A 24,475-nucleotide genomic window follows, 5' to 3' on the forward strand; every position below is an offset into this window, starting at 1 on the left:
ACAATTAAGTAGCAAATAATTGTCACTTTATGCTTCGTATAGGTTTATTCTTGCCTGTTTCCATATTTTACTTATTTAAGATATTAATATACGTGGATATAAAATGTCAAGCATCCATAAATAAACAAACGAACGTGTGATACAATGCTAACAAGATAAACGTATACAATTACCGCGCTTCATACGATATACATAAACATTTATCGTGCATAGTAATCGCTGACAATCTACCGAATACAATGCACGTTAAACGAGATAAGAATTAAAGTCTCTTACTATTTACATAACGAAAGATGAAATTAAAGAAAGCAATACAAAGCAAAAGATTTAATTCTCTTAACATATAGTACATTTCTTTTGTACAAATAATATATAACAATACAGATATATCTTTCTTCAGCATCAACGTGTTCTAAATAGTTCAATCATTTGAAAGATAGTCTAGATTGTACAATAACTAGAGGCGTGCGAGAACCGGATGGTAATAATTATTTGAAAAAAGGCTGTATGCTACATTTCATAAATTTTAGCGGAAAAACGATTGCAAACGAACTGCAGCAAATAAAGGAGCAGCTACTGCAACATACGTCCTTTGGTTTACTTTAAGAAGTAAATAATAACACTGATCGATAACAAATATCTATTGTTGATTTAAGTAATCAATTTCAGTCTCCATTATGACTCTAATAATAATGAGAATGAAAGATGTATTAAAATATTGGCTCTAGTTTTTCTGATACACGGGTTCTCGAACGTCTCCAATGGTAACATATGTAGCTTATAAGCTGTGAAAGATAGAGTGAAATATCTTTGGACTTTTTTCTTCCACTTTAAATATATGTGTGTATTTAACTCGCACGCGTACATTTTCTAGTAATAATTATACGCTATCAACGGTTGTACTGACTGTCTCTAAGAACGCGCAATACACAATATTAAAAATATGGCTGATACTATAATTAGTCGAAATATTATATAGATTCATACTGTATACAAACCAAGTAACAAACTGTACAAAAAATCTTACGATATTGTGTGTAAAGATACTTGAACTTACTATCAAATTTTGACGATAAATATTTAAGAAAAAACAATTGTCATATACGATATAAAAACGGCATCTTTAGAAATATCTTGTACTTATATGTACAATGGTAACATAGTTAGGCAGGTACATACAGAAGTTTAATCGAACTTAAGATGTGCGCTTAAATTTGCACTCTTACGTGTATGCATGTAGCATATCAAATTAACCTTGATTAAACTTATTATCATGTAACATGACACAAAAAATATAATATTGTTGTGAACAATCTACTAAAAATCATTCGAATGTACTGAACTTATTTTGCCTTATTTTATAATTATGTAATTAAGACTATTATGCATTAATAAAAATTAACGTTCGCGAAGCATAGCGTAAAATATTTTACGAAGCTATAGGTCTGTATATTCTGTACTTTCCCAAAATGATTGTAAAATTGAATTACAATGAATTTTGATTTTTTTATTGAATTCTATGTGTAACTTTGTATACGAAAATAATGAAATATTAACATTATTATTTCAATGTCATATACTCTTTCATCCATATAATATGTGTATGTATAAATGTATGAAGAACCTTTAACGATAAAGACGATTGCTATAATAATGATTTCACATAATACTGTATAACGTGATAGTTACTACTGTATGCATTGATTGAAGATGTAAGAAGCGACTTGTTAAGTGTCGTTCGACGGTAAAAATATCAATGCACGATAAAAAAAAAATCATAACTTTAAAAACGAAATTGGAACGTAATAAACAGAAAATTATACACTGATCTTCCTTTACCTTAAGCTGGTTTCGATTAAACATCAGTCTTGTAAATAGTGTGTATAGAAAGTTTTTTTTTTATAATGTATATACTAATAGAATTTGTGAAATTTCGCTTGCAAAGCTTAATATAAGTTTACGACGCTAGGCACTATCAGTTTAAATAAATGTACTTCGGTATTAAAGTATGTATTTTATGTGTCATCTACTTTCATCCTTGTTTCCGATGATATTAAAATCCGCTCTGATTGATTTGTTCTTTCATTTTATTGCATAAAAGCTGCGAAGACAACGAAGAATATATTACGTCGTACTTAAATACGAATTAATTTTTTCTTTTTATTTTTAATTTAAGAGAATATTTATTTAAATCACTAACCTGTCTCGCTCTATCATCAGGTATCAAAATTATTTTTGATTGGTCTGTGCTACCAAATAAGTTTCCGAGTTTTTTCCTCCTACCGCTATCTTTAATAAAAATCTGAACTCCTTTATCGACTATTTTCGGTAATGCACTGATTTCTTGCCACGTATAAGTCCAATCGACCTACGAAATCATATTAAAAACAAAAATTAAACATACCTTGTACCAATTCCTTGGTCAGTTTTTAAAACAATAGTATAGTTTAAAAAAAAATATACTAACTCGCCATCCACCGAATAAATCGCTATGTTCTATGTACGCTATTCTCTTGTCTGTGAGCAACAGTACATTTTTAAGAACGAATACATGATAAAAATAGATATCAGTGTTTGCGTATTTTCCTTTCTCTAGTTCCTGAAAAAATTAACAAGTAGATCGATCACTGCAAAAGGGTTAATTTGGTAATACTTTCGTATTATGTACGTTTAGAATCTTGTGTCCTTCAGCTTCTTCCCGTATATATGGTCTAACTAAATTATCTGGTTGGAAAAATCTAGGCGGCCTTACTCTTTTTGCTTCTTCGTTCAACTCGGTAGCGCTAAAAGAATTAAAAATAATTATGTTCATTGGTTCAACAAATTTATTCTTTTTTACACACCGTTTCACTGCTCCAAGCGATCCACTGGCAAAATCTATAACACCAGCAGTTGGTCTAGTGACGAGGCCAACGACACCTTTTCCGAAACCTTTGAAGAAACCTTCTACTCCTTCTTCTTTAGCTCCCGATATAGGTTTCATTACTACACCAGTTACACCGTCGACTACACCCTAGAGCAATGTATACAATAACGACTTGTCAGTTTTCTCTAAAAATGAACAAAGAAACGAGCGAAACCATTACTTACGTACCATTACTAAACCTTTTCCGCTACGAGCAAGGCCTTCTTGCAAGTTAGTAGGTTGTTTGTTGAGTTGTTCTTGTCGTTTTCTTTGGTAATCTTTATCAAAGGTAAGAGCAGCTATACCTTTGCCTAGAAAATTATCGATTATAATTAAAAGAGCAATAGATTCATTTCAATAATTTCTGAAAATTAAAATAATGAAGAAATATACCCATAGCTCCAGTTATTTTAGAAACTGCTCCAGCCATTCCTCCGACAGTATGGCCTAACATACTCTTTACGCCGAAAAGTAAACCTTCCGCGAACTCTCCGGGCCCTTGTATAGCGCCTTGGAAAGGTTCGTAAAACAAATCTTCAATACCTTTCATAGTACCAACTACAAGTCCATACGGATTGCCAATTACGTCAAGTCCCAAAACGAGGACGTACGCCTGTTTAATTGCTTGTCCTACGTAATGCATCGTTGCTTCAGAAATAAGTTGCTTGTTGGTCATGAAAACGTAATCCCTTTCAAAATACGCTAGTCTGTAAAAATAGAATTATACACCCTCACGGTACTCATCGATATTAATCGAATTAGAAATGCCACTGTGAATTGAATTACTTGAAAACAATGTCGTTAATGTCGGTTAAAGTGACACCTATTCCTTGTAATAATACATTTAATACTTGAGGCACTGCAGAAGGTCCACTGTTACTACCAGCCATTGAGAAACTTATGTGAATCTGGAGGGGGTAAAAAAAATTGGTACAAGTTCATAGTTTTAATACGATGTCTGCTTAAAACAAAAAAAAAACAAACCTTTAGGGGTGAGAAATGCAGTAAATCGAAGAAGTTCTTTTGTTCTGCCGTAGTAATTAAACTGACATGATACATTAAAGGTTCATCTACCAATTTCATGTCCAGTTTAAACAATTTGCTCTAAAATGTACAACAGAACAATTATTTAACAATTCAGTGTCCTCTGTGACCATTTATGTAGGTATAATGAACAATAACGCGAATAGAATTTACCGTTTCCGCGTCGTTCATTTCATTTGCTTCAAACAACCCCATTATTGCATTAATAAATACAATATCCACTTTCACGTGAAATTCTTGTATAAGAACTTTAAAGTACCGAAACTGCTGGACACTGCTATGCTCTAATAAGCGTTTAACCATGCTAAGTTCAGCAAATGGTTTCATTACTATAAAAATATATACGTATAAAAGACATTGACGAATTTTCCTCCACATTTTTACGATATTTACATTTTCAATAGAATGTGCTTACCAGTACTTTGTGTAACGCTCTTCGGAGGTGGAACTGGAGCTAATATAACTGGGAAAACACAATCCGAAAGTTGATTGTCGATTTGAAGTCTATTAATTTTTGCGTGTAACTGCACTTGGTGTAGCGATGCTCGATACTGTAACCATAGACCGGTTTGAAACGTACGTCGCAGAATTCGATGATGTGGTCTTAACATTTCCATATTTAAATAATCGACCTGAAATGTAATTCTTGTTAGTAAATATAACAAATATTAACACGTTGATCGTCACATCTATGGGAGACGGGACTTACTCTAGAGTTTAAAAAATTAATTTTAACGATGACGTGTTAAGGTAATTAAATCTAGATAGGACTCACGAATTTCGATTTATTTAAACAAAAAATACTATGATAAATTTTAGCTTGACAGTCAATATGTTAACAAATCAAGTCTTTAATATTCCTTACCTCTAATTTTGGTTCGAGCATTACTTTGTGTGGTGGGTCCTTTCCTATTTGGAATTCCCGCATGTATCTCTGATAACCTTCTTCAATAAGTATCACATCTTTTGTACTGATACCACGCCAACGATGAGCGGCTGACTTACTCGTTTCCCATATGATATCAGAACTGCATTATATATAGTAGATTTTAAAATTTTATGAATTTGGTTTGGCAGTCAAAGTGTGTGACTTACCTGGCTATGCACATATATAATAATTCTATTCTTGTTATGTTGTTAACAAGTGAAAGTCCAACCCCATGAATGCTTATTGTCACTTCTTGTTCTATAGTTTCAAGATCACCTACAAGCTGACAGTCTTCTGCAATTTTCATATTCGTTGTGAACAGAAGTATTCGTTGCGTACCATCCAAAAACGATACGTGATACACTTCTTCGTCTAAATCTGGCAAACGAAAAGCGCCTAAAAAATCCTGAAAAATGCAACTTCAGTAGATTCGGCTAATCACCTATACGTATGTCGAGTAATGGTTGTGCCGAACAAATCTGTAGAGATCACCTGATGCTTGTTACAACTAAGCGCGACAGTATTAAATTTTTACCTTTCGTAAAGTATGTTCGATTTCTTTTTTATTATTATCTTCCCACATTAATTTCCGAGGTCCGGCTGGATTTTCCCACGTATAAAACATTCTATTAAATGACTGCACGGATCTACAAAATAATTTGCATATTTACTGCTTTGGTACAACTACTAGCGAAATACAAAACTCCGAACGATGTTTTGATTCTCCGATAAATAAATGTACCTGACGTTCAATGAACCTTTCTCCCAAAAATTAATAGTATGCGACGTATGATTAATAATTAGAGCCGGAGCATTTCCATAAGTATAATCAGAAAGGGAAATATAAACTCCACCTTCGCTTATTTGTACATCCACGTTGATTCCTCCGTACTGTTAAACGAACTTGGGTTTAGTTTTAAAATAATTCGAAGGAAGTATTAATTTCTACGCTTCAAACAATTTCGTCGAAAACAGACCTTATTATTTAATTTTAATAAAGTTGTATGGCTGTCTGTATAAATAAATGGTGCAGTTGTCTCAGGTTCAGTAGCGACCTTAGCTCTTAAAGTTTTTTGTTCATTTTCAGAACGAGGCCAAAGAGCAGTACATTCGCCAGGAGGAATCTATAAATAAATGCAGTAATAAATAAAGTTCCAGATCCCTTTTTTTAACATGTATATCTGACCAATTACCTTCATCATAGGATCGGCTGGTCTGCCACCTTCTTGACATTCAATCAGAATATTCGAATTATTTATAAGTACATAATATGGAGTGAACGTAATCTGTTTCGTTAAAGAATTGTACGTCAACTGATTGTGCACCCCGATCTGTAACATGTACGAAATTTAGTGTTTTTTACATTCTATTAAATGTATTCAAAACGTAACATTAGCTTGAATCCGTAAACTATAAATTATGTGAGAACCTGGTACGTCAATCCATTGTATCTGCAAACGACTACTCCTTCACTTCCTGCAACATCTATTGGGAACTTTTCCGACCATTCGCCGTCTTCGATTCTAATCATTGCCTTCTTTTTTCCAAAAAATACTTTCGAGCGAAATGAAAATAATATGGGTCCTTTGAAATTTTCCGGGTGATACAATACATTTAAATAATCATCTCCGCTCTGAAAACATTTATACAATCAAACATTTGAATTGACGTTGCGTTTCAATATTTTGCGCACGACGTGCATATAAAATATAATTGATTTTAATGTTCCTAGCATTTGTACAATATTGTTCAATCAAAGTAACAATATTATATTGCTATACAAACAATTCCAATGGACATCTATTTACTAACATCAGTGAACTTTAATCTTAAAAATTTCCGCATAATTTTACGTACATTAGTTGCAATAATTATTTGTAAGTTTCTGCGTTGCTAGATTCGTGTAAAAATCGTGCATTAAACGTGCTTAGACAATTATATATTACGTAAAATAAGATATGTAAAAACTGAAATTGCAGAATTTGTTTACGATCAATAGTTACCTGTTTTTAAAATGCAAAAATATACGTAATGTTGCAAAATTATGATGATGCAGTTATAAGCAAATTCATAAGCAAACATAAGCAAAATCCAACATTATAACTAACGACATACACACATTATAATTAACGAGTCGTTAGAATGAGTATTATTTATCTTAATTATGCATAGCAAATGATCGCTATTTCCTTAACGACAAAATGATAATGTGTTTAGTTGGAAACGAAGCACCGATCATAATGTAAACAGATCCCTGTGATTAGTGTGTCAGCGAATAAGTATAAACGATTAGACCAATTTGTTAAATTATATTACAATTTAAGTCCAAAGTGTACAAAAGATTAAACCACCATCACCAATATAAAATGAAAACAATGTACCACTGAACATGGTTTCTCCTTCCTGTATTCTGGCCGTTGTCGGCAGGGTTTCCTGACACAACCCAAACTCTGAAATATACCTTTCTATGTATTGTGATAAAGCCGTGTAAAATGTACAGTTATACTTATAAGTATTACGCTCAATATGATACAAATAAAACTTTTTACTTTAATATGCTATTTTAATAGCTGATTAATACTCAACATGCTACTATTATTACATTGAAGTACTGCATTTCATACGACAGCTTAAAAATTAAAGACTTTAATTTTGAATCGAAAAAAAATACACATTTCAAAATAATTAAAATCTCTAAAGTTCTTAAATAAATATCACGTTAGCCCACCACTATGTGATACAATTTCTTTAGCATGTATTACATTCATAAGCACAAAAATATACTATAACATGAAATCACTACCTTTATCGGGCTCGAATGTTCTTTACCACCCTTACTCGACTTCTGCAAAATAATGTATTGTGTAAGTAGTGAATGAAGTACGATCGTACAGGTTTGAGACATTTACAATATTATACTACTTTTCAGCATGCACAATACAGCACAGCTCTTACGTATTGCGCAAAATATCGAACTCAAGCATTGCATAAAGGGATTAATTACATAACTAAATCAACTACTAAAAATCAACAGCATCGTTACAATTGCTATTATTAATGTCTTACGAAACACTTTATATTGATAATGCAAAATTATAAACAGAATATTTTTTGTATCATCAGGATATCTTGTGATATTTAATTGTTTGATTGTAGTTTATTCACATTTTATTATAAATCTATACGAATGGACGAATATATTCTATAAAAATAAAGATAAATTATTTAAGCGCGCGCGCACACACACATGTATGACAATAAGCAAAATATACATTTAGCTGAACAGGGTAAAAATGGCAAATTACGTTATTATAAAGGAATATTACAATAAAAAAGTATTTTCCTGTTACTTACCCTGTAAGACAACATTAAACCTGTCTTATTCAACATCCAAAACGGACAATATAATGCCATGACAATGGACCCATGTTCGTAAGATGTATGCATTCCCAAGTCTAACACGACCTTTTGTGCACTGTCGAAAGACTCAAACGACCAAACTGAAAATTCTGGTGGATTTGCTATTAGTTCGCCCCGACATGACCAATCCTTCTCTAAATAATTTGGTAACTGCAACATATTGGAGCAACAAACGTTCAATAATCGATCGCTAATTTTGTAAAAACATATACACATGTATACACGTACTTCGATACGTGTCATAATAACTGCACGTGTACCCGTGAAAAATTCGTAGTATTCAAATATTTGTAAAATGTTCAAATAATCCTAAAACTAATTATAATTAGTTTACCTTTATGATTATATACGATTTTCCAGGATCAATTGTAGGAATTTGATACGATGTGCCTGCTTCCAAAAGCTTCTCTTGTACAGCTCCAGGTAAACATACAATTATATCAATAGGCAGGAAGTTCTTCAAATACACAGATGGATATAAGTGAACATTGTAAATGGTACTTGCCATCGTGTGTCGGCTAGTATTTTCAAAGTAAACCTGTTCTATTTCACCCACAACCTGTAATCGTTGCAATAAATTGTTAAACTCCGTTAAACTTTTCCTTACGCGTTTATATTATTCTTTATTCTACTATGTTACTCTATTATTCTTTATACAACGATCTAAATCAGTAAACAATACTTTCAACATTACAGCATAACAATAACGATACATTCATTCTATAAAACACGAGTGAAACATATAACACGTGCAGTGAATATATTGTAACGCACACTAATATAAATTTTTGACGGCAATATTGTCTTCTTATGCAGACATTGAAACTCGTGGATATCGTCATTGTACGAAAAATAAAGAAATTAAAAAATTAGGAATAATAAAAAATAATTTATTAAGTGTAAATACCGAATACTACAATATACCGAGATAAAAAATAAAATAATGAAGATAATTCAACGAAAAAAAATCCAAAAGATAAAACTTTAATATAACGTATTAGTATGAATTTCGTATTTAGCAATAGAAAAAATTATTCTGTTAAAATAAAATAAAATTATCGCCTTTAGTGTACAAATTATTTAACTCTGTCCATTTTCTTTTCCATGTTTATCTGTTATTGATATATTATTAATATTAACACAACTAGCAATTATACTATATACTACGAATTTGTTTATTGCAAATACGCATTCACATTTAAGGTATATTAACTATCTAACAGCAGTAATAAAAATACATATTTTTTTTTTATATTCAACGTATACTGATTGACAAACCTCTTTCAAACTAATTAAAATAATGGCAGTACCTGAATAGGTGCTTCCAGATATTTTGGGTGTTCTGAGGATAAAGTTTTGAAGCAAAGATGCTTGACGTAATCAACGAAACGACAGAATATGGATCGCCAGTTAATAGCATTCAGTAATAAGCCAATAGAGTTATTATTATATAAAATACTACCAACCACAATCATCACGAAAAACATCTAAAAATAAAAACTGCTGCTTATGAAAGTATGTAATGTTTTAACGAAACCTTTTGATTATAGAGTTAAAATTAAATATCTATTTCGTTATATTACCGTCGAATGTATTATTCGAAACACATTGTTTATTTAAATGCATAGAGTGATACTTGTGCTATGTATTATACAGTGTAACGGTTTCTCGTAAGAAAGGTAGAAATAAACAACGTAAGAGAGTCAGCTAAATTTGAAGGAATAAGCGTATATAATTTAATTAAATACCTTTATATAAAATGGTTCTGCGACATCTTGTTTCGTTCGACTTTCACACTTTAAAAGCTTGCTCATCGAAACAGTTTTTTGGAGATCTTTCCAAACGAATGGCTCTATCGAAACCATGTACCTACATGCAAGATTAAATATATTTCTGAACATATATGATCATTGAATTTTGAAAGAAAATTCAATTCTAAATATATAAATTACCCGTCGACACTAAAAAATAACCAATAAATATTTGTTGGTGTGTATACAGCATCTAATGGAAGATTTAATTTACTGTCTGGAGCAACAGTGCCCACGCATTCGACTTCATTTCCACGTTTAGTCATATAATATACGGATATCGGTTCACTGAAATGATTATGCACCTGAAACATATTCAATTAATTTAAACTAGACACAGTTGGACAAAATATAATCTGATTATATTTGCCGCAATACAATTACATGTGACCACATTGTAATTACATGATAAAACGTATGTTGCTCACCTGAAGGATGCTTCTAAGGGTAACAATAGTACTTCCTTCGTCGACTACGACATCGGACACAATACCCCATTCTTCAGAACTTTCTTTTCGATATCTTAACGAAAAGAATCTCTTATCGGCTCTTAAAACTGGTATAGCCAAAGTACCACCGATTTCTTTGAACTTCAATAAATATTATTATATATTGTTTAAAAATTATCTTACTTTAATAAGCACGATTTTTACGAGAAACAAAGTAGCAATAAATATAGCAACATCGCAAATTCGAAGTCCGAGTAATTACCGAGATAATAAACTTGTCATCTTCTCTCTCTTGAATCGATTCAGTTTTCACTTGGTCAAGCAAAGGTATTTCAGTTCTTGTTGTTTTCGGTGCTAGCTCTATCGATGCGCCAGATTCCAGAATTACTTCCATGTATGAAACAGCACTGTCATTCACGATCGTCGATCCATCGTTAAAAACCTGGGACAATATTCTGTCTGATAACATTTTACGAACTGTGACTTCAATTTCACAATTCTGATACGCGAGTAATACGAAACCTTGAAGTGACTGCGTTCCAAATCTAGAATCATTGCTAGACCAGTCTCGTTTTTAAGTACATAGGGCGCCACACTTTTCGCGGTTCCTGTTTCACTAGCTTCCATCGCCGACGAGAATGCATTGCCAAGTTGTTTAAGTACATCCAAACAAGTTTTGCTTACGGTTATTTCTAAATTTTCCTAGTACAAAATATCATGAACATGTTTCGTACACACGTTGTGAGTATAAAATATATTATCAAAAAACATAAGTATACGCAACTTTTCTATCGTTCAACTTACAGAAGATATTATATCTATAGACATTTTAGGAATCTGATGCCATTCTTCCGGTTCGCTATCCGAAGTCGGACTCATTACGCTTGCTCCCCTGGAATTTACTGCCACGTCATTAAATTGAATCTATGGAACAGTAATCAGAGAACTGTAAAAATTAAAAAGAACAATAAACGATTTAAGGTTACGATGACGAATACATTACTTTAGTTTTTAATTCCCAAGGTGTTGAGATTCGTTTTTTATTTCTAATGGCTTCTATTGGCTCGATTAATGGTTCCCATAATGCGAGACGACTGTTATAATACGCCATTATCAATGACATTGTACCCTCTACACTCATCTAAAAGTATTTGCGTATTGGTTAATAAATAAAAAGAGAGCTATCGCTATCGCGATTATGCCCTTGGGTTAACGTTACTTACAGATTTTGAACTCCAATCGTTGACGTTACTTTGGAACCCGATGTGAAGTAGAAGCATGGGTAATGTTTTATTACCAACGCCTGCTTCTAATGTAAATAAAATTGTCGGTGCAGAAATTATTGCTAATTCTGATTTATAGAGTGTAACATCTACGTGATCAGTGAACGTGAGATCTTCCACAGCTTCCACTCCTACGTCTACAGAATGAAAAACGGAACTGATCTAGACACTTTTTAAGTACCGTTTTAAGTAATGTGTCATCTTATTTTGCAGTTATTTCATTTTTAAAATACAATTGCGTTATCTACTTTTAAGAAATAACTTCGAAAGTATTTCTATATTCGCACCAAAGAATTGATACTATTTTGTAGCTAACCTGTATGTAAAAACCAAAAATCATTTTCTTCGAACGGCGATATAATCCACAATCCCTTGTGATTTGGTTCAGAAATTACAACTTCTTCATCTTTTACTTCTGTTTTTGTAGCAGTATGAACAACTTTATTCAATATCTCTATGACGCCTGTAAATCAAAAAGTCGAATTTTTATTTATACAAATTATGTTTAGTAATTCGATAAATTACCTGGGGAAACGGATACGTGAATATCAGTACAACAAACATCGACATGAAGTCCTTTTTCTTCTGGCGTAGAACCCGCTACGCTAATACTACACGGTCTTAGGACCTATAAAATTCAGAAAATTCTCATTTTAGTCTCTTCTATACCAGTCATATGTAAAACGACATGAAATATAAATATAGTTTTTCTTTTTTACCTGATATATCCAATCGCTTCTCTTCTGTGGATTGTATATACCAGCCAAAATCGTTAAATCTTTTATGGAACCTGTTATTACTTGATGTTCACCCATCAAACGTACTTTTAGTAACAGCTCGGTCTTAAAATACAATATCAAATGTATGTAAATTATGAAACATGTGAAATACGTAATGATCAAAATATTTTTGGATAAATATTTATTACATTTAGTATGATGCAATTTGAGTTTATGTCATCCATGTCTTCGAGGAGAATGATATCTGGCTTCTCGACGTGTAAATTAATCGTGAACATTTTGTTATTCGGTACAGCTTGAGTATGTTTCTTTTTAACTACAGATTCGTTATAATTCTTCGATATATTTTGAGGCATTGTCTTATTTGACGGAGCTTCTTCAGAAGCGAAAAAGTCCTTTATTTTCATTAAATAATCAAGTGATACAATTATACTGAAGGAAAATACTCTAACATCCACTGTAAATAAACAAAATCCAACTATTTATTTATGTTGTATTATTTCAGAAATAATGATCTCATTATTTTAAAAATTTGTCGAAGGCAGACAGTCCGGCGCTATTCAGCTTTCTACGAATTTATAACGATGATGGAAGAATTTATGATTTTATGATGTTTGATTGCACTTTTTTAAATTTTTTAAGTAAAAACCTACCAAACATGTCGTTTGAACTCTGTCTGATAGTCATGTCTAACATGCTGCGAATAGAATTTGATTCCTTTTCCAAGTCGTCCATAGAAGGTACTTCTGTTGTTCTTTCCATAATTCTGATAAGAGAACCTTGTCTACTTTGACGCGTGTCGTCCAACGTACAGTTCATCAGAAGAATCGATGTTGCCATTAATCCATCAGCAAATATTCTACCTTTCAGCGCAAAATGAGTCAAACAGAATTTGGCTAAACCATTCTCTGGTAGATGTAGAAGAGAACTTTGCGATCGAAGCTGTAAATTATTTTAATACTTATACGCGTATACTGGAGCGTGAATATAAACGACAAGATTACGAAGAGTAAATGAATACCATTTTTGAACCTCCCGTAAATAAACTGATCACAAGGCTATCCATAACAAACTCAAATTTAATGGATGTGTGTATGTTTACTTGTTCTTGAAACTCTTTATCTTCCGTACTTGATACAACGGGTTCTCCAAATTCATCTATTCGAATAGAAGTATAATTAGTTTACTCTGCTGTAAATAAAACGTATCAGTCTTTAGAGTTTTACCGGATCGATGATGTTGTAGAACTTCTACTTCAAGTTTCTTTTCGTTTTGACCAACATTTTGCACGAATTTCGTGTCTTCGGCCACTTCGCCTAAATTTTGTTCCAACACTTTCAATGCAGTCACATAATCTTCTTTACTTATTAACACATTAATTTTATTTAATCTTCCAGACATATCAATATCCGGTATAGATGTAAACCATGCAGTTGATAAATTCCGTTTGATAAGTAATGTAAAGCTAACCGGTTCTAATAGTAATATTTCATTTTCAATTTCAAACTTCTCCATGTTCAATTTCACCCTATTGTAGAAATAGTAAGTTGCTATTACGGACATAAAGTAGTCAACTACAATGTACGTATATCTGCAGTTGTTACCTTGATAATTTCAAGTTTTGTAATTCAATTTTCATTTCATCGACGATTGGAGAATCTCCATTTTCATTTGCAACTTCCAATTTTTTAAAAACATTGCATATAGTGAGATTACCCATGTCTAGCGTTAAACAATGATTGTTTCTCGAATGCATTGGTACATATATTACAGGAGCCTAAACAGTATATTTTATATGAATACTATAAACTCCGTGATTTCAACACTTTGTAATACTGTTTTCGTATTAGTTAGAAATTAAGTATTTTTCAAAAGATGTTTTCAAATAAAATATACACTGTCACAAACCTTGATTTTCACTGCAAGCCCGATACGTGCAGCACTTTCTTGAACATCTTTAATGTTTGTCCTCGCAGCCTCTGCAGCAGCTGCTGACGCGTCTTTTATAGCTTGCTGGGCTGCTTGAAAATTATTCAAAAAACTCTAAAAAATTAAATATTATTGCAGATCTTCTACAAACTAATATATTTGAATTTTGAAACATTTTTAAGAAAAGTCTTTCACTTACCATAATACTAGTGACAAACATATTTAAAAATATAATACGGTAACAGCCCATTAAAACGGTGATGGACATATTATTCTTATCAACATTTGTCGGTTCGATATTGTACATTGTAGCTTGAATTTGTAAGGATTCTGTATCTTCTACTACTGATACAATCTGCACCGAAAATCATCGACAAAGAATTAATGTAAAATATATACGTGTAAATTATGTTAATAAATTATGTCTTACGTCTCTATAAGCAGATGCAGCATTAAGGTCTATAATACTAATAGATGATAAATTAACATTTGCTTGAGAATAAGAAGTCTTCATTATGAATCCAGCAGTAATACCGGCGATATAAAAGGCAGAGATTTCTCTACATTCACTGACCAACTTCATACAAATAGTTCCAACTTTTGCTTGAATCTTTAAATCTATATCCTCGATCACTGCTTTTCTTCGACCTAAAATATATATATTTATCAAACTATCTATCCTACTTTCTTGACGAGAAATGAACGTTTCCGTAAAATTAACGCATGTAAGTACTTACGAGATGTTGATCTAAATTTTTGTTTCTGAATTTGTTCTTTGAAGAATGCAGATGTTTCTTCTTGAATAGAAGTCAAATGGCGTGGACGCATTCGACGCTCTTTCTCAATTCTACTGTTCGTTATAGCATTCATTTGATCCTTTAATGTAAATAACGTAACAGTGGTAAACATACTATTCGTAATTACTTGACTTTGTATAACTAGCTTTCATTTTAACTTGCGTATAAGCAGTTTAAAGGATTACCTGCATATAAGTAGCAAACTGAAGAAGATTTATAAGAGCTTCTTGGTGAAGTAAAACATCCAACGTTGTAAATTCCAGTTTTAATAATTTAATAACAGATCCGTGTCTAGTCGTAAATTCTGGCGAACGTTTATTTACCTAAGATCAAGTTAAACCAAATGCTGTACTTTTTGAAAACAAGGAAAAATTAACACTCAGATATTTAAAACTTACATTTATATACTGTACTGTTATTAGATATTCATCTTTGCCAGATGACATAGGAGTGTTTACCATAAATATTTCTGTTTCTTTGTAATGTTGTTTCACTTGAATACCGCCCAATCTCAATAATATTTCTTGATCGTACGTCCGTTGTAACATCTCTGCTTCCAATTGTAATACCTCGAGATTCATAAACGGCGTTATTAATCCGTTCTTTTGAGACGAAATTAACAATGAAAATTCTGTAACCGATTTATAATTGTCAGATCGATCTCGATTACTTGTAATATACGGTGTCTCACCTTTCATTTCAAATTTCATTTCCAAATCAGTTGTTTGTTTAAGCGAAACAACTGTCTCCTTCTTCTTCTCAGAAATGTTAGAAATTGTAGTTAGCTCTTTCAACAAAGATAATTGAGAAACGGACTTACTCTGCGAGCAATAGATATTTTATAATTATGATGCAACATTGAATAAGTAACATTGAGAATTACTGATACAATATGAAACATACGAGTGAAAATTTCCGAAGTTCTGTGGGTTCTTCTTCTTGTGGAAACGGTATACTCTGAGCAATAGAAAGGGCTTGTAACAAGCGTTTATCTAATGAAAAAGAGAAGATCTTCGCTTATAAAACGCTTGAATAAAAAATTTAACTTATATGCATATCACCTTTAGGGTAAGAAAAACATATTACAACAAAAAAAGAAAGTTTACTTTATCAACTGAACTTGTAGAAAACCCCTTTGAAGTATTCGATTCTAGTTTAGTAACATCAAATGCACGCAAGAAGTAAATACAACATACATACCCGTTATATTGATTACAACCGATGGTAATTGACCAATAAGTCTAAGTTTTGGAAGCAGAGGATCATCGGTTATCAAGCATTTGTGAAATTGAATTTCGAGTGTTGTTGGTTGCAATAGTGTCATAGAATCATCTACTTTCGATAATATTGTGCGCCATTCCTCTCCTGGCAGTGAAACTAATACCTATTTGTAATTTACGCATTGAAATGGTATACAGATTTTCCATTTTTACGCATTTTATATTTTCAAAATGTTAGAAATACATACTTGAAAATCGACTATTTTTAAAACAAATTTATCGTAACTGTGCTCTCTAAGATGCAACAATACATCCTCTTCGCTTTTACCCATGCTGATTAACTGTTTAACAGTTACGTTCGTCTTATCGTCTTTTAGTTTTTCTAAGGAATGCATTTTTAGACTACCAAGATTTACTACTAACAGTGATTTTGTATTGTTATAGAATCCATCGTGTGGAACGATTATCTGGGATGCCTGCATGTCAACCTATTAAACATTAATTAATGTTAATCTAAGATTTGTTCACTGTATCCGTGTTATGTCACTCTAGTTCTTACAATTAAATTAGTGCAATATGAGTTGTACCTGTATGTCCAATATTGCATGTTTTTGAATAGCATGCTCCAAACCTAAAGCCGACATTTCCTTCAAACCTTCCAATTGCTCTGCTGCAGCTGCTTGAAGTCTAAGCGGAAAAGTATTAGAATTATCAGAAGGAATCAATGGTAAAATGCTTATCTAAAAGTATAATGTTATTCCTACTGATTTAAAGTTGATGAGTTTTCTACTTTGAACAAATTAACCAATTCTATTACAGTCTGTGCATCATAAATAATATCCACGGACGTTGACTTTACAATGACACGATCGCCACACAATTTATCAAGTGGATTTTTTTCATACGATATGGATAATAAAACAGCATCCGCGCTATGTTCGTGAGAATTAAAAAGCGATGGAACATGTTCATTTTGTTTCGTTCCTAAAAGTTTCATCTCATTGATCGATGCTGTAACTCTGTAAAGGAACAAATTTTTTCATACAGGGTGTTCGGCCATCCCTGGAAAAAATTTTAATAGGAGATTCTATCAAGAAAATCAAAAATATCAACTTCTTGATTGCGCCTTCGTTAAAAAGTTAATAAAAAATTAAATTAAAAAATTTCAAATCATTCTAGAAAAATTATTTTCGATTGAAAATATGATTTCTGATCAGAAATGTTTCCCCGAAATTTCATGCGTATGTTTAAAAAATCATAACTTCTGGACGGATTGAAGGATTTTAATGATTCAAAATTCAAGCAACGCGTATTAATGGAGCTCTAGAGCCCCAGTAAGTTTCGTCTTATTTTGGCCTCTAGAATCTTCCATTAAAATTTTTCCCAGGTCTAGTAATCAACGTGTTAAAATAGTTCATGGTTCGTAAGTTTTGTTTAAGAAATTACATACAAAATAGCATTGGCAGACGGTCTCGACTTGAAGCACGTTTGAACATCGTGTAGTTGAAGATCCAAAATACACGGATGGTCTTTAGCCATATCCAAAATTATAATTTGAAGTTCGTGTAAAAGAAATCGGGTATCGATCATCTCGTACGTTTCAGGATAATGAGTCGGTGCAGTATTTTCTTGGTAATCAATAGCTCTGTATAATTTTTCTTTTTCTTGAGGGGTCATCGCCTGTTCGAATTTCCGCACTGAAACGAACAATTTGCATTTAACAAACGAAGATTATAAAAATTTATGTTGCGTATAATGAAAATATGATTAATTACTTATTGCAGCTGCTGAGTTTAAGTCTTCAGTCTCTTCTGCTTGCGAACCAGACCACAGAAATCCAAACCAACCTCGTTTTGCTTTTAAGTTCTTCTCTTTTTCGGCCAATCTTTCTACCTATAAAATACAAAATAGAAATAAAATCATCACGGAACTATAAAATACACGAACACAGTTTATTAACAAATACACTAACTTCCATTTCAATTTGTTGCCTAATGATGACCAAATTGAAAATATCTAATTTCCTTTCACAATCTGTAAGACAATCTTCTATTTCCTGCGCAACTTTCTTGCTTGTTAATTTTGTTTGATACACATTAGCATATTGACGACAAAGATCCCTATGTTGTTTCATATGATTCCAGTCCCAATTCCTACGACTTCTACGCACTGTTTCTTCTAAGATGCAAGTGTATGCAAAACGCCACCTAAAAGTAACATTAAACTTATCGAATGTCTCGTGCATCTCGTACTTAAATTATTACTACTCTTCAAGCGTAAGTAACACGTTATTACCATTCTTTATAATGTCCTTTATACGATGTCAAATTTGGTCTGTACTTTCTGTATGGTGCAGCCTTTTGAGCTTGGTCCAACCCTTCGCCCAATTGAACGAGAGTTTGGTATTGTTTTTTCGCCAGTCCTATCCTCAATTTTTGCATTTCTAGATCCAACCATACCTTTGGAATAGTATAATTACTTCCATCTGTCTCTGGTTTTGGATTTAACTTCAATTTCGCATTGACGTTTATTGGACCCAACACTAGAGAAATCAGAAATAGTTCTAAAGTAATGTTTGTGTTACATCCGATAGCGTAAAAAATAATTCAAATAATCAAAATAACAATTATGACAGATGTATGCATACTTATTAATATAATAGTTTGCAATATGTTTGCTTACAATATTGATAACCAGGTGGAGTGTAATCTATAGTTGCAATACCAGTGCAAAAAAGACTTGAATAGTCCGATTGTTCACTATTACTAAATTGATCTGCAGTTGTATTCAGATATGCAGCTAAACCGTCCAGTGTACATAGCTGAAAAAATAATTTTCATTCCCTGTACTATAACATTATAATTCACCTGTAATATATTTTCTAGTTCCGCTTACCTTATAAATTTGTGGAATAGCATACATATCTTTCAAATTGCCATTTGTGTTCCAAGAATCTGTACAACTTTCTAATACAAATTTATTAAGTGTAAAACCAACCGAAAACGGATGATCTTTAAACGAAACATGATCTTCGTACCGCACATGTATTCTTTTAATTTCAACATGAATATTCTTTATCATACGAGCAATGAGTTTTTCAATCATGGAATCATCTAGCTTCTCTTGTACTATAAAAGATCAATATGATAGTCAGCATGTTAAAGTACATATAGTAGTGCCCACTTAAATGACCGCATTTTAGCCCACTTCTTGGAAGCCAAGCGGCTTCGAATATCGAGCGTCTGAAGCGAAACTTGACGCCGATCGTAATCGATACATTGTATACAGGATGTTCGGCCACCCCTGGGAAAAATTTTATTAGAGGATTCTAGAGGTCAAAATAAGACGAAAATCAAGAATACCAATTTGTTGATGGAAGCTTCGTTAAACAGTTATTAACGTTTAAAGTTCCGTCCGTACTGAATTTTCTTCTCGAAAATGCGCAAAATTTCGGGGGTATGTCTATTCACCAAAAATGATTGTAATTGACCCCCGCAACCAAAAATAATTTTTCCAAAACGATTTGAAATTTTTTAATTTAATTGTCAATGACTTTTTAACGAAGCTTCCATCAACAAATTGGTATTCTTGATTTTCGTCTTATTTTGACCTCTAGAATCCTCTAATAAAATTTTTCCCAGGAGTGGCCGCTCACCCTGTATATGGTTTCGGGTGTCAGCTATTGCATCTCACTCGCACTTATTTTCTTTCCTTATCTCCGTTAAATTCTGAGAAATAACCATGACCACGCTCAAGTGATCGCGGCCGGTTCCGAGCGCGGACAATTAAGTGGGCACCATTGTATAAACTTAATCATTACAAAATAGAAGAATGATAAATCTTTACATTTAGTATCTGCCAATTGTTTTGTTTTCTCAACTCTGGCAAGTTCTGCCCGTTTAGCATCGAGCTGTACTTTTGCTTCTTTTTCAGCATCATACACAATCTGACTAGTAGGAACAATAAGTAGAAATAATTCCTCAACAATTGCGTCAATTTGACCATTCCACATATCTTTGTATGGTATTTTCAATATAAGTTTTCCTACGAAAAAATGCGAACGTTTGTGCTAATTTCATATTTTGCATCAAAATTTCGGAATAAATTAAAGTAAGCATATAATATTACAAACCTAATCTTCCAAACTCCAATCTAATAGGTAGATCCAACACATCTAATGCAGTTTCTTTTATTAATAAATCATTTAATACAACATCACCTAAAAACAAAAGATATCATGAAACGTTTAATATCTTTTGTAAAAGATATTTGAGTACATCATTGCGTTTGTGAAAAAATACTTTTTATCAAATACCCTACATCTATCTAAAATTTTACTTAAACTTCTTTCAGAGGCAGGTTTTATTTGTATAAATGTTTGGTAGCATGTGTCACACAAGATAAACAAGTACTGCTATTATAATATAAATAGATGTTGATGTCATATTAATCTACTAAAAATAATACATATTTCTAAATGCATTTGCGAAAACATGGTATTAAATAAAAAGTTGTTATCACGTTTTCGTAATTAAAAGTAAGGAAGCATCACGCGTGTACGGGGGTAAATAGAAACGTTCAAACAATTCGTAATGTTTACCTCCCCATAAACTCAACTTCAATTGCGAGTAATCCAAATTTTGAATATATTCTCCTAACACCTTGTTCAGGAGTTCGGTAACGATCGATTCGAAAACCATCGTCGACCTTTATGCCGTGTCGGCCACCTCGTATAGAATGTATAAATACGGCTAAAACAAGTAACAAGAATTCAACATTTGTTAACCAACAAACGGTTGACGCACTGAAGTAAAATCGATCGATGGAAACAGTATATTTTATAACCTAGAAACCGTGTAATCAAAATTATTTAACACGAAATACATATCTATATATATATAATCTTAATTACTGTAACTCGTTAACACTTGTTAATTGTTGTCATTGCACATGCTAGCAATGCAAACTCTTGTTTAACGAACACGCTCATGCCACTCTCAAATATAATTTCGAAATTGTTTAAATACCGTCAATTACATCAGACTAGAAACTGATAATGATTCTTTCGTCTGCGAGAAATGACATCATGCGAATATACAATATTGCCAATGCACTGACGTATTTGATTTTACCAATTCCACCTTCACATTCTAGCTGCTTGCGATCGCTTGGTTAGGTGTGTACACATACATATAAACTCGTAGGTGTGATTAGGACAACTGTTTATCAGTACAAACGATAGTTGATGAAATACGACGTACAACGATAACGCATAAATACAAATTATTATCTCTGGATACTGCATTTTGTAAAATTTGACGCTACATTAAATACATTTAAAACAATTGTATTTACACATTTTATGTAGGTCACGTAATAATTGCGTTATTTTGTATATATTTTTTATAAAGATTATTTGTATCAAACTTAAACGAAATTAGATAATGGATAACAAAAATATTTGAATTTTAATATAAACGGTAGTTAAAATTAAAACAAAAGTATTTGTATTATACGTAACGATTTGTTTTATTTGTATTATCATTTCACATTGAAGATTACTTTTATATCTTACATTAGATCGAGTGAACTTAAATTCGATAAAACAATATTTAAACGTAAGATTCAATGGTTTCTGATGACGCATTATTAATTCAATGGACTACCGACGATCTATTTATTTTGCTAAAAATATTAACGTTTAAAACGTTATAAAAGTAAAACTTTAGTCGAAAGTACATTCATTGCCAAAACCAATTCAAATTCGTGACATTGAAAACAGTTCCATTGTACTTTGTAATCAAAAACTGGTTCAATTTTCTAACATATATCTTTCTACGCCCTATATTTTGCAATTTTCTGTAATTATCTGCCAATACATCTTCTCCATTGGAAAGTTGTCTAAACTTACTTAGCTGGAAATATGTAATATTTATTATGTTATTATGTGCACATGAAAAAAAAGTAAAAAAATTAGCTTCTATTGCTTGTAAAATATAAATGAGGATACCTGGGCAAAAGATATTGGTACCGGGGTTGGGAAAATTATCCACGTTACTACTTCGCTACATGGAGGTGTAGTTAACGAACCTTTATAAGTATAAAATACGTCTATACTACGAGGTAATAGGGAAGCTAGTGTTATAGGTGTTTTTAATGGTATTTCTTTATTCAAGCACTGCACGCTTATCAAATCGTTTAAAATGGGATGCAACAACTTATTATGTTCTTCCTGTAACTAAATGTAAATGGATTTAGTAACTTATAGTTATTAATTACGGTAAATCCTAGATTTACGCGGTTCATTCGTTCCAGAGATTTTATTGTGGATTAAATTGTATAGGGCGATTCGCTCGCTAGGGAACTCGAAAAAAATGGCGTCGCCTAAACGGGAAGTCACAACCGCATAACTTTAAGACTTACTGCACGCGTAATTAAATTTAATTATATTACTAATGTTTTGTGCAGATTTTTACAAAGACCAAAAATGATTTTTATTAATGAGAATTTATTTTATGAACTTACTTGGAAAAAGATTCCTAAAACCACAAGACTGTCTTCGTAATTTAATGCATTAGACAAATTCAAATATGCTTTATTTCTATGAACTATGTGCATTTCCATTGGGTACCTACAAAAAGAGTACGAAAAAATTAAATAAAAAAGAAACATACTAATGAACTTTATGCATTCTTAATTTTGCTACCTGACACCATTTAAAATGTGCTCGGATCCTCTGTTATTTTTTGCACCCCAGTGAAAATGTAAATGATCCACTTCGTATTCTTGATCTGCTTGAAGCGCGGCACCAAATATATAGGGCAAATGTATGCTTCTTGAATCGTTGTTTATGTTCATTAAAACTAAACAAATCGACTTAAAATTAAATATCAATTCATAGTAGTAAAATTATTTAATATCTCGAAACTTGTTAATTTAGTTCTTGCTAATTTTTTACAAGTTTCTTGTTAGTTTGAGTTTCGTTCGTCGAGGGACTTTTTGATTCTCGCGTTGTAAATATTTATTTAAGAATCAAATTACCCGAATGACCACTATTTTTTAAGTATACCGGCCCTGGAAGATAATCATGATAACCAATAACTTCAAGCGCAGGCAAAGGAAGAGCTTCCGATTTGAACGATGAAATTGATACAGGAGACTGCAATTTCCCGCCGCACGACGTAGATTTCTTAATCCACGTATGTTGCTCTAAAATATAAATTATATTTTCAAATGTAATCATTATAAACTAAAAATATATCGTTATGGAATATTACATACCACATTTACTATATCCAAAATTTCCAGTAACAAGCGATACTAGAAAGCATTTTCTAATATTGTCATTTTTTTCGATTATATTTGCAATTCATATTGCAAAGTAATACAAATTTAAGAAATAATACATTACAAAATAAATATATGAATATAATAATAATCGAATGCATAAATAATCCAACAATTACATTAAATATGTAACTATAATTGAACTTACTAGTTTCTAGAACAGACATAATTGTTATAATGCTGTTCATGATTATTTAAATATTACTATTTACACTTTTAAATATGCATTTACAACTTGTAAGAATCTGTTAAAAAGGAATTCAATGAAATAATAATACGAATAAAGTTAAACTCATAATGCACTTCGTATACAGGTTCAAGAAACATACTGAGTTATTTCCAGCATCTTCAGTCTGTTTCATTTACATATTACATTCTCTATTATCATTGTCAATACATGGTTTCTTCGGTACACACAAGTATCCGTATGTGTCTCGTCTCAATTAGAACTATAGTAACATGGAATTCAGGTATTCACTTTGTATGAAACACATGTTGGCGTACACTTGTTATCATTCAACGAATTTACAAAAGGCTTGAAATAACAATTTTGTATCACGGATAAAATAGTTTTGTAGTACGAAAAATGATGTAACAGCTTG

At 32.0% G+C, this 24,475-nt stretch overlaps 2 protein-coding genes across 9 annotated transcripts; both read right to left on the reverse strand.

Moving 5' to 3' along the window:
* Positions 1-43: 43 nt before the first annotated feature.
* On the reverse strand, positions 44-21,699 carry Vps13 (vacuolar protein sorting 13C). 8 transcript variants are annotated; one of them, XM_076769475.1, is made up of 61 exons: positions 21,554-21,699; positions 21,127-21,277; positions 20,659-20,745; positions 20,373-20,570; positions 19,422-19,654; positions 19,209-19,347; positions 18,822-19,068; positions 18,499-18,733; positions 18,302-18,419; positions 17,977-18,223; positions 17,291-17,545; positions 17,114-17,213; positions 16,775-17,014; positions 16,507-16,690; positions 16,210-16,298; positions 15,998-16,127; positions 15,705-15,937; positions 15,492-15,629; positions 15,247-15,385; positions 14,940-15,157; positions 14,709-14,864; positions 14,489-14,623; positions 14,185-14,357; positions 13,807-14,108; positions 13,602-13,738; positions 13,234-13,522; positions 12,769-13,037; positions 12,560-12,682; positions 12,366-12,468; positions 12,157-12,303; positions 11,781-11,977; positions 11,561-11,698; positions 11,362-11,481; positions 11,080-11,259; positions 10,820-10,999; positions 10,537-10,698; positions 10,250-10,413; positions 10,046-10,166; positions 9,608-9,784; positions 8,632-8,856; positions 8,232-8,447; positions 7,681-7,722; positions 7,259-7,327; positions 6,307-6,510; positions 6,071-6,208; positions 5,855-6,001; positions 5,620-5,768; positions 5,413-5,524; positions 5,045-5,283; positions 4,815-4,977; positions 4,365-4,581; positions 4,103-4,278; positions 3,890-4,009; positions 3,692-3,813; positions 3,299-3,612; positions 3,095-3,216; positions 2,844-3,013; positions 2,669-2,783; positions 2,468-2,599; positions 2,201-2,368; positions 44-2,101 (listed from the first exon to the last, which is right to left on the reverse strand). In XM_076769475.1, exons 2-61 carry the CDS (start codon positions 21,224-21,226, stop codon positions 2,054-2,056), a joined length of 10,011 nt encoding a protein of 3,336 aa, XP_076625590.1. In that variant the 5' UTR covers positions 21,227-21,277; positions 21,554-21,699; the 3' UTR covers positions 44-2,053. The 8 variants fall into 8 exon arrangements, with proteins under 8 accessions (XP_076625590.1, XP_076625586.1, XP_076625588.1 ...); XM_076769471.1 differs by having other exon boundaries at positions 21,127-21,371; XM_076769473.1 differs by having other exon boundaries at positions 21,439-21,699.
* Positions 21,700-22,267: 568 nt separating this feature from the next.
* On the reverse strand, positions 22,268-24,472 carry LOC143343543 (putative carbonic anhydrase 3). The gene is made up of 7 exons (XM_076768522.1): positions 24,022-24,472; positions 23,808-23,846; positions 23,568-23,735; positions 23,233-23,389; positions 23,052-23,157; positions 22,537-22,764; positions 22,268-22,441 (listed from the first exon to the last, which is right to left on the reverse strand). The coding sequence occupies exons 1-7, from the start codon at positions 24,059-24,061 to the stop codon at positions 22,268-22,270; spliced, it is 912 nt and encodes a 303-aa protein (XP_076624637.1). The 5' UTR covers positions 24,062-24,472.
* Positions 24,473-24,475: the final 3 nt, after the last annotated feature.

Source organism: Colletes latitarsis, chromosome 7 (genome assembly GCF_051014445.1).
Source record: "Colletes latitarsis isolate SP2378_abdomen chromosome 7, iyColLati1, whole genome shotgun sequence".
Lineage (NCBI taxonomy): Eukaryota > Metazoa > Arthropoda > Insecta > Hymenoptera > Colletidae > Colletes > Colletes latitarsis.

Excerpts from the sequence above, each read along its gene's own strand:
- Vps13 (XM_076769475.1), bottom strand. The coding sequence starts at position 21,226 with ATGGTTTTCGAATCGATCGTTACCGAACTCCTGAACAAGGTGTTAGGA. Across the intron at positions 15,158-15,246 it reads AAAATTTAGATCAACATCTC|GTCGAAGAAAAGCAGTGATC; the intron begins GTAAGTACTTAC and ends TATATATTTTAG. Across the intron at positions 14,358-14,488 it reads GGCTTGCAGTGAAAATCAAG|GCTCCTGTAATATATGTACC; the intron begins GTTTGTGACAGT and ends TATACTGTTTAG.
- LOC143343543 (XM_076768522.1), bottom strand. The coding sequence starts at position 24,061 with ATGAACAGCATTATAACAATTATGTCTGTTCTAGAAACTA. Across the intron at positions 23,390-23,567 it reads AAAAAATAGTGGTCATTCGG|TTTTAATGAACATAAACAAC; the intron begins GTAATTTGATTC and ends CGATTTGTTTAG. Across the intron at positions 22,442-22,536 it reads TACCAATATCTTTTGCCCAG|CTAAGTAAGTTTAGACAACT; the intron begins GTATCCTCATTT and ends ACATATTTCCAG.